This window comes from Epargyreus clarus, unplaced genomic scaffold, assembly GCF_041222505.1.
Source record: "Epargyreus clarus isolate Ecla_fem2 unplaced genomic scaffold, WU_Ecla_fem_2.2 ptg000001l, whole genome shotgun sequence".
In the NCBI taxonomy this organism is placed as follows: Eukaryota; Metazoa; Arthropoda; class Insecta; order Lepidoptera; family Hesperiidae; genus Epargyreus; species Epargyreus clarus.
In genome coordinates this window covers 9,728,340-9,739,423 of record NW_027332209.1, presented here as the reverse complement: position 1 = coordinate 9,739,423, position 11,084 = coordinate 9,728,340, and the positions used below count along the sequence as shown (strand labels likewise).

The 11,084-nt window shown below is 35.4% G+C and overlaps 1 protein-coding gene across 1 annotated transcript; it reads right to left on the bottom strand.

Annotated features, from left to right (window-relative positions):
• Window positions 1–137: 137 nt before the first annotated feature.
• Window positions 138–10,725, bottom strand: LOC140743534 (uncharacterized). Its single transcript, XM_073074918.1, has 4 exons — window positions 10,501–10,725; window positions 4,965–5,178; window positions 3,922–4,088; window positions 138–1,919 (listed from the first exon to the last, which is right to left on the bottom strand). Exons 1-4 carry the CDS (start codon window positions 10,525–10,527, stop codon window positions 291–293), a joined length of 2,037 nt encoding a protein of 678 aa, XP_072931019.1. The 5' UTR covers window positions 10,528–10,725; the 3' UTR covers window positions 138–290.
• Window positions 10,726–11,084: the final 359 nt, after the last annotated feature.

Genomic DNA, 11,084 nt, shown 5'->3' with positions numbered 1-11,084 from the left:
CCTATACACTTGAATTTTTAAAGTTATACTTCTTTTCGCGTATTAGAAATAACAGACCAGAGTGTATTTTTAACGTGGGGCGAAATTGCGCCCGTCGGTGTAACACATACTTTTAAACGTGAGTCTAATTGAGTTGCTCGCTAATGTAACACATAATTTATTTAAATATTATTCTCGTCATCGTTCATCTGGTCATTTTCTCAGCTAAAACGATTCAATCAATCAACATATTAATTACGCTAAAGAAGTATAACTTTTTTACGTGCATACGCATAACACATGCTTTTTTATTATTGATACACGCTATCGATTAACGGCTTACGTCGTTGGTCTGGTGGTTTGTAAGCATGTTGATAGACGCTGGCTAATCTCCAATGTTCTGGGTAGCCAGTAGCGTTGGCATCTCGCCAAATACTAAAAGGAGGGGCCAGTGTAGGAATCGTGTATGATTTCTTCGTATAAGGATGACGCATCTTCGGCATTTTAACACCTTTAGAATCATTCGAGCTTCCCACGCTCTGTACGGAATTAGGGTTACCGGCCTTAAACGCAAACTTATATTCCTCCTTGTTTTTCGGATTTGGCAGCATCTTCATACCGTTACAGGATAAGCAATTCTTGTGTTTAGTGTTATTATTGTTAGAATTTTCACTTTCCTTCGGCGAACGTCTGGATATCTGGGATTCGTTTGGGGAACTCTGGTGCAACTTCCCTTGTGCTAACGGTGTTTTCTCATACGATTCTAAACTATTTCGATGCCGATTCTTATCTTCATTTTTATTATGATTGTTCACATTCCATGCACTTTTAATGGGATGTAATTTTGCTGGCCTTTCATTATCTCTACTCGAGTTTCTACTAGTTTCACTGAGCGTTCCACATCCATGAATACCGTCACACGCAGGTTTTTTCAAAGATGGAGCTGAACTCTTTCTACTCGACGACCGCGACTTTGAATCATTTTCAACATTATTATGCTGAGGGCAATATTGTACATCGCATGAGTCTTTTCTCTTTTCTTTTGTCATGTCTTTCTCAAAATGTGGAACACTATGGTGGCCAACATCGTCTACTGCTCGACTTTGATTAAAAATCGGATATGAATGGCCTTTTGCTTCCTGAGGTTCTTCTTTTGGTGTATGAACCATAGTGAAAACTGCTGGCGCTTTAGAGCCATTTGAGCCATCAATGTGTTTAGGTGGTTTTGGCTCTGTTTTTGGATTGTCAGGCCTAAAATCCCAACAGATAGCTAAATCCATCAATGACATGGGCTTCTTATACTGAGCCCCTAAATCTAAAGCTGAAGTAGCTGGACGTTGTTTACGATCGTCGGAATCGGCTTCATTCTTCTTAGGATCGCATGTTTTCGGCCTATGTACACGCATTTTAGTACAACACGTTGGACCAGAAGCCCCATATCCCTTCCATCCAATAGCATACGGCTTAACTATAATATCAGAATCTCTGTGTTCACCCACTTTTGTCAAATTTCGATATCCCAAAGTATCTGGTAAGGGCTGATGCTCCAAATTCCCGACATGCATTTTTTTGGCAAAATGGAAGTTCTGCGAAACATTAACGTAAGGTAATTTCGGAGTATCACTTTTTCTGTCGTATTTCATATTCTCCTTAGCCTGTAATTCATCTTCTTTTGCCTTTCCAGCAACTTTCCTCCAAAAATATTCTGTTTTGTCTTCTTGGGGTCCGTGAAGTTTTTCTACCGTATCTTTCACTAAAAGATCGTAGCTATCGTGTCTTTTATCGGGATCAGTCACTGATCCAGGGACATAGGGACCATGGCCGTCATCATCTGTTGGTTTTTTACTTTCACTGAGACCTAACGCGTCGTCATCCTTTTCAATATTATGATTATTCTCCTCTTGATTACTAATAACTTCCGAATGTTTATATTCTTGTACCTGACAATCCTTAATGTACAGACATGTAAAAATTCAACAAAAATACACTCTTTATGTATAATTAAAGTTTTGTACACAGTTACAGTTTTAATAAATAAGTAATCAAAATATCTTGTGAAATTGTAGCTTTCACATGTTCTGCGATTTACGTTTGCGCTTGTGAATCGGGCACTGGTTGTGCTGAAATGTACAAAAAATATATAAAAATATTTCTAGCGTAACATACGTATTTTTTTCTTTTTTATAATATAGGAGTAGCAGACGAGGATGCAGTTCACTTGATGGTAAGTGGCTACTGCCGCCCATGGACAATTGTAATCAACCCCAGATAGGATTGGTACATTTCTACCTGAGGTAGGCCACAGATGCGCCGCTACCCCTGACGACTGGAACGCCTCGAAAAAGTAGATATGTGAATATAAGTTAGGTAAATAGAAACAATGATATATAGTATGTACGTATTGTTTCAATATCCTTATATGGGACATAGGCATAGATTCTTTTAACCTACGCAGGTAATGGAAAATTGATATATATTTTTAAATCATAATAATCAACTTTATGACCCATGTAACTAAGAATAAATAGTAGGTAAATACCTAACAACATCACAATAAAGCAGAATCTATTTCTATTATTGTCAAAGTAACAAGCAAAAGTTAGTGAATGCAACATAAGACGGTAAAGTAGCCGAAATATCATTAATAGTTATTGCAAAATTACAGACGATAAACATTTATTACTACGATTCAGAAATAACAAAACCTCTATTATGGTTAGTTGGTAAACATCAAGTGCGCTACATGCGAACATTTTGACAAATGGTTCGTGCTGCATGTTACGATCTTGCCAACTTTTGGGGTGCGTTCAATGCCTTACATAGATACACTTTAGTTAATACTTTTCTTATAAAACTTAAAGGGCAGTGATCTAAACTCTTTGATACATAATTAAATAATAATAAAAATATTAACGTGCAATAATTTTGTAAATGTAAAAACATACCTACAAAATAAGTTGGTATAGTCCGCGTAAAACTGCTAGTCCTGAATATAGAAATGAATCGCGTCGACAAAGCAAATATTATGACCACACCTGCTTACAACAACTTCAGAGCGGACTAGCAGTTTGGCGCGGACCATACCAAATTTCGTCACACAACATTCGTAACTCGCGCAAAAGGACCAAAATGATGAATAAGAAGAGAAAGGATAGGTATACTTAGAAATATTACTGCGTTTTATTTATAAAAGTAACATTTTATAACAGTTCGTAATATAGGTATGTATGACTCAGTGTATGTGAGCTAGATAAACCTTTAACTAAGGTGACGAATGCGGCAATATACAAAGCAATTAGGTAATTTCGTATAGGTAGGTAACTAGCTATTAGAAATATAACACTTAAATTGTCTACGCAACACCTTATCTAAATCTCGTGCAGGTGTGCGATCCAAACGACTCATTCACTTATCATATTATTATACCTACCTATTACATTGGTCCTATCGCTATGGCGCGAATTTATCCATTAACAAAAATTTAATGTCAACAAATTGATATTCGTATGAGAAAGTTACCTAAGTTTAAAACCTATGATACCTACTTATTATCATAAGTATCGTTCCGGGATGCCTTGACATCATACCTAGATGAATCAATCTAGGTACGGTTCTTCTTTAATATACAATCATAGTAATAATATCTATAGGTACTTTACGTTTAAATAATAATGATTTAATTGAGAATTTTCTACTTCTTATGAGTGGTAAGGTACCAAAAATTGACAAGGTAGGTACCTCAAGTTTTTTCTAAACACCTACCTATTTATTAATTGTTTCTTAAATCACACACTCCTCGAATTTAAATTCAACATTCCCGAAATGTCTATTCAGATTCAGATATAAAGAGACACGACTGAACCGAACTACAATCACTCAAACGTCAACAAAGAAAACGCGCGAAAAATCTTCTATTAGTGACGTGTGGCCTTTGCAACTTACTTTGAACGTCTCTTCTTGAGATTCCGGTTTAGCCTCCTCCTTCTTGGTTTTACCGCGTTTCCCACTGCGCATGCGGGCCGCCCCGGCCGCAGCTTTCGGTCTTTGTACACGCAGATTCAACCAATCTGAGAATCTCGAGTCCGGCGGTTCTTTCGCTAACTCTTCCGCTGGGACAAAAAAAACAAAAATTCATTTCAAATAAACGTACTGAATTCACAAAATCAATATTTATACGTAATTTGAAGCTTCCAAATAAATGTCTATTCGCATGCGAAGCAAAAAATATCAATAGACATGTCAGTCATTGACGTTTACGTACTCTATAAGGTTTATGCGAAAATATTTCGCTCCCATCGACGCAAAATATTCAAAGGAAGTAAACTACTGCGTAACACGATATTAAGTGGAACGGGGAGTATGACGGCACGTGTGTTGACAAATAAAACAGCGTAGTTTTATGACTTCACTGCAATCAATATTTTCGTGTCATGGTTAAAGGTTGCGGTTTAATTCGAATATTATGCGGACACTTATACAGCATATATCCATATGTATTTCATAAATTGCATCATATTTCGGGAAAATATAATATTCACCATCTTAGTGTTCCAATAGGGTAAAGTTTTGAAGGTAGAAAGAACCCTTTGTGGTTCGACTCCTGCGGCGCCACCGCCACTCCTATTTCTGCCTCATAACATCAGCGTTAAGTGCTGTTGTTATCTGGTTGTTGTGTTCTGGTTTGAAGAGTGTGGTAAGGGAGACATACTTTTCCGAGGCTTTCCAGCTTAGTCTTCAGAGGTAGCGGTGCATCTGTGGCTGACCTTAGGTAGGAATGTCTAATGCTTTCTGTGGTTGATTGCAGATGCCCATAGTCGGCAGTAGCCACTTACCATCAGGTGGACTGCATGCTCGTCTGCTACTCCTATATTATAAAACAAGTCTAATTTGTGTCTTTTTGAATCACCCATTCATAAAGACAAATATAAATATTTAGATAAATATGTTTATTAAATTCGTCTACGAAATTGATTTTTTGGACTCACCGACTTTCCTAGTTATCTTTCTCGGCAGTTCCCAGGTGCCAGTGTAATGTCCAAAACACTTAGACGACCCTCGCGGCGCGCCCGGCAGGAATCGTCCATTGAGATCACAAATTGGCTTAGGGTCCGGTCGCATTTCTAAGGGACGTGCTCTTGTGGGCGCCCATCGCGGGACTTGCCAGTTACCGAGACGTTTCGGCGTCGATTCTCTATTGAACTATGCAAAATAAACAAAACAAAATTAGTTTTCTTTAACATTCTACTTCCTATAATATCTGAAATAGTAACATGAAATTGATGATAATGTATGCTATGATATGTAGGAATAATTTCATACTATGGAATTTAAGCTAAGGTAAAACTTGTGTATATAAACGGGTCTCCTCTCACAGTGGGTTTAGAAGAAAGTCTACCGCGTTGTCCAATTGGTAAACTAGTTTGATAAAGTATGACATGAGGCTATATAAAAAGAACTTTCTACCAAGAACCTACCTACCTACCTACCAATACCTGAACGGTCTGGTCGTTACAATTTGTTCTGGATCCAATGTACCTATTGTAATTTTGTCTACCTAGAAAAACATCGATACAAGAAATTTAATATGCTAGGTACTAGGCAACGCAAACATAGAAAGATTTATTTATTTATTTGTATGTTCGATCTTAGACATCACTCTGAATATTTACAGTATGCATAATTTATCACAGTGGGCAAGACGGCTGGTTCTGCGGTTGTAAATCAACACCACATAAATAATAGAGCAGGCCTGAACAGTTTTTGATTACGTGGTGAAGGGTGACACGCGCGTGCAGCGTGGTGACGCACGTGTCAAAGTTGTTTAAAATTAAATTTTAATCAGTAAAAAGCAGAAAAGTATTTTCTAGTATAATCTATTCTGTTTCTCAATAGTAGGTGCTATTGACGATGTGTAGTTTTGTGTCCAAGTACAAATAAAATCTAAATTAAACAGGTCATTTTATAACACATGTTCAAAGAAATGATAATTCCGTCGGTCAGCCCGTCACGAACCGTCTAATTTCAAAGCTTTCAAAAAGTACTGAATCCATTCTCATAATCCCATCATAGTAGATATAGAATCTTATTCCAGACCGATATAGATAGATAGATATGTTATAGATACAAATTACAAAATGAGTAATGCCGAAAAAGTCTGCTAGTGTTATACGGGCTACATTTAATAGTTTCCACCTGATTAATGCAGTAAACTGCATACAATTACAACAATGCAGACGCGTGCTATTGAGCAGGTGTCAACCATCCCCTCATAGAGGCGTCATAATAATCATCCCTCGCCTAACAAAGGGTTGCAAATTGTTATTTACCCCTGACTAACACTCTCCTTTTATATTTGACTATATTCAAATGCCCGCAATAATTTAGAATTATCTTGTCAGGGGAACAAGCTTTCAAAAATCTTTGGACAACACGTATGAAGTAGATACTCGTATATAGTAAAAAATCGATTAGGTATAACTATAGGTATACCTAATATAAAAATGTATAGGTGTACCTTCAACTTTCACATATGACTGTGTAAGTCATGTCAATCATTAAAGATATTATCAAATCTATTTTTACATAATTCTAGTTATTATGTACCTACTGACATAATGTTGTTCCACCCGTGAGAAATATAAACCTATCTACGTATGTTAACGTATACGTACAAGGTATTTAATTAACATTTGTGTTTTCAATCTGGAATACAGTTAGTATAAATAAATAACAATGACATTTGTCACACAATTACGGGACCCGTCTTGCCACAAAAATCACTACCAATTACCTAAATTGCTTGCCAAATAGCCAAATACGACATGACGACAAAACTTATACGTATCCAACTAGCGTGCTATTTTTAAACCAAGGTTCAGTCCGTAAACTAAGCAACTATTTTGGCATTGTCTAACTTTTATTTTATCTAGGTATATTTTATACACCCTTCAAAGTTTTAAGGTGGTAAAACTACGGTAGACAGCGGAAGCTCGCCCGACATACCCATTTGTCTAATTACGGCTGAAATATGTCATTCAGTATCGTAAGTATGGCCTTATTGGCCATAAAGTGTAGAGTGTGGCTTGTTATAGATGTAGGCTGCATTGAAAATACTAAAACCTACCTGTGATCTATGTATGCTTGCAGATTTCAAATTTAATATTGTGCACACATGTTTTTGTTCATAACAAAAACATTTCTTACAAGTGAATCAAACTTACTTAGAGAATTCACTTACTTAGAGAAGTTCACTTGTAGGAAATGTTTGAAAACTTTTAAGTATAAAGTAATACATGTGATATTTTTTTCCATTTCACGCTATAACAGCAAAATAATCGATATAATTTTAATAAACACCCAAATCGATTAATAAATATCCCAATCAATAAATAAACGTTTATTTACCACTCATGATGACACGACTTCTTTTAAATCAACTTAAACATGTTTGGAAAGAAAAGGCATAAAAGATAACTTATCTTTATTGGAAGGATAGTAGGTAGATACTTCAGTGATCAGGTGGCCTGAAAATCATGGCCAATCTTACAAGTGGATACTGCAATCTATGGTTACAGGTATTATACCACTGACCACATATTTTTTCTGAGAAAGAGACGAAGTTTTAATTGGTGAAGATTGGTGAATTGGTACATTTTATAAGGTGTCGAAAACATTAAAAAAAAATCTGATATATCGGTACCATCACGATATTTCCCATCACGATAGACCCAATCGAACCCATCTAATATTTCATTGTTATACTTACTTTAAAGTAGCTGATATGTCTACGATTTAAAATATTGGGCACTGAGGTATCTGTGTATCTGTTTTTAACAGAATAAGTTGCCTTCTTTCAAATACATATAACAGGTATATAATAATTCCTCGTGAAGGTGAATCCATTCAAAATTGCTGCAGACATAACGAAGGTTAAACCAAATGATATAAAAACAATTTTGATACCATGCAATAAGCATTTACAGAAACACTTCAAAACATTTATCACATAGCCTATGCAGTAGAACCAAGGCATTGTATGCAATTTATTTTATAAAATAAATCTTCTAAAGAACCTTCGGTAGAACAAAAAAGGATATGCTATGTCGCCCTGCAGAATAGTTGCGATCGTATTTCGAAAACAAATCGAAATATTATAATGTTTTTTAAAATTACCTGTCACATGAATACTAACGAAATACGCATGAAGATAACCTAGAATTAAAATCTAGATTAGGATAATTCGTGCGAAGACTATATTTTTTTATTACTATACCTACCTACACCTTTAACATGTTCTAAAAAACCTTCTGTAGAACAAAAATAGCACGCTATTTCGAGCTGCAGGTACCTGTTATAAGGTCGCCCTGTAGAATACCTACTCGTAGCTGCGGTCGGGTTTCGATCTCGTCGCGAGTCACGAGTCACGACACGACACCACTTTCGCACCGCTTCCGGGCGCAAATCACGCGAATGCGAAACGAAAATCTATATCTATACCTCTATACCCTTACCATGAGTTTTTACGTTTTGACAAATACTGTTTTGGTATTTGTTTACGTATTGGCCTATACAATTTTCAAGTTCTGACACAATCCGCTAGGGGCGCTGATTGGAAATAGTATGGGCAAATACGTAAACAAATACCAAAACAGTCGTATTTGTCAAAACGTAAAAACTCATGGTTAGGGTACTGTTCATCTACTCATCTAAACAAACTAAAGGATATTTATGTGTATAAATACTGCCGATACGTGGGTAATTGCTATGCCATTTCTAATGCAATGACGTAGCAATGATTTCACAGTATGTTATATGATAAGTTAGATTAAGTACTAACATAGGATAAGTCTTCAATATAATACTAACACATATGAGTCTTGTGGCTTTATTATTAAAAAGTTTATTATTATTCTTATTATATTATAAATGTGTTTGATTTCATAATAAATGTCGTTTTTTTAAATATTCTTGCTTAATTACATTGAACGCAAATTACGGAAATGATGTTAACCGATTGTGACGCGAATTTCACACGAAGCAGTAAAATGTGTGTAATCTGTATGTATGTATCAAAATATTACATATTTTCCTTCAAAATACTTGGAAATACTTAAGCACGTTCGAAAAAATTGAAAATCAGTTAACTTTTTTTATAATCTTCAGGTACCTAGCAAACGAGTATGAAATCCACCTGATGGTAAGTGGCCAATGCCGCCCCTAGACATCTGCAATCAACCCCAATAAAATTACATTACTACCTAAGGTTGGCCACAGATGCGTTACTACCCCTGAGGACAGTTGGAACTTGGAACGCCTCGGATAGGTACCTATGTTTATTACCACACTCTTCAAAGTGGAAGACACTTTATCCTTAACACTGATGTCATTCAAGGTGCCAAGGAGTCAAATCATATAGGACTCTACCTTCAAACTGCAGAGGCATGGACTGCTGAGTCACGCATAAAACATGTCAAAAATATGAAAAATCGTGACTCTTTTATATCTCTGTATAAAAAAAAACAGAAAACAATTCATTCCATACAATAACAGTATCTACACAGACGGACGTCAAACACGGATTAACATTGTACACAAAGCCGTGAAAAATAGTCATTCTCGCATAAAATTGTTTGGACCCTATTTCAATGACCCGCCACTATTAGGGAGAAATCAACAACGATTCTATTCACCAATACTACGGTATTACGACTCATTTTTGTGTACTACTGAACACACTTGAGATGTTTACTATGTAATTGGATGTATCTAACTCGGATTAAAGGCATTACAATTTGTTCGCGATAAAAAACGCTACTTGCCAAAAATGGGTAGGGGGAGTTAATGGGCGTTGCAGGTGCGCCGGCCTTAAAATATATGGGATTAGATGTTGGATCAACTAAATCCAATGTTTTGGGAATGGACAATGGACTGAATTACAAAATGTGTTATTTATCTGCATAGACATAATAAAATATCATCGTTTATCTGTTAGTTTAGTATAACACTATATTTGTAACATTATTGTACCGATTTCGCATTAATAAGTAAATTAAGAATAATTAAACAAAAGTTCCATAAAACAAATAATTATAACAGTTTTAAGATTCCCTGGGTCATAGGTACGAACGAAATACAATATCATGAAGATAACATCAAGACCTAGAATGAAAATTTAAATCAGCCAAAAATCGTGGCTGTTCAAGGGCTGCATTAAGAACCTCAGCGTGCCACACGACTATATTATTTTATTACTATTGACCATATGTAAAACTAATTGAGAAAACATTTAAATAAACTAATATCATAACATTTTTTACATACATAGACTTAATGTGTTAATTTTTTTAATAATCTATACTATCATATTCTGGCTCAGTATACTTATCATTAGATATGAGTCAAGCCTTTATCACAAATCACATTTTATGTTATCACATTAAGCAAGAAATCCTGAGAAATCGACGTAATCAATCTCCAAATACACATTTATTGCATAAGTAATTACAAAAAGGAAATATTTACCTGCCCGCTGTCGAAATTGAACGCCATCCTTGATTTTTATGTTAAAATTCTTGAAAATTGTAGGTTGTTCCCGAAAATATCACAGTCTTCACGAATTTCATATTAAAAACTTCAAAAAACTTGTAGATCAGTCAAAAATGAGTTAAAAATTCAGTTCATGGTTGTCTATGGTGAAGGAGGCCGTTTTCGCTGGCCGGAAAAGTGGAAAACAGTATCGGCATAACTGCGCCGTGACCATAGAAACCAGCTAATTTCCCTAAAACGATGCTACTACAGTGCGTAGTCCTCATCATAGATATATTATCCTACTGACGTAGGATCTATGGTCCTCATCATATTTTTTGTCCTTATGCGCTCATTATTAATAATCAATCTATTGATTTTTTGGCAAACATTGTCACATTTTAGAAAGCAAGGCATTAACAAATTTCATTTTTTTGTAGGAAAAACGTTGTACCTACATTTATTTTTAAAAACGTACGATACAAAATAAATTTGTCAGGAAATAATGACAATACAATTAAGTTTACTCGTACATATGGGTACCCAAAAATTATCATTGCTAATAATTGAATTTAACTGAT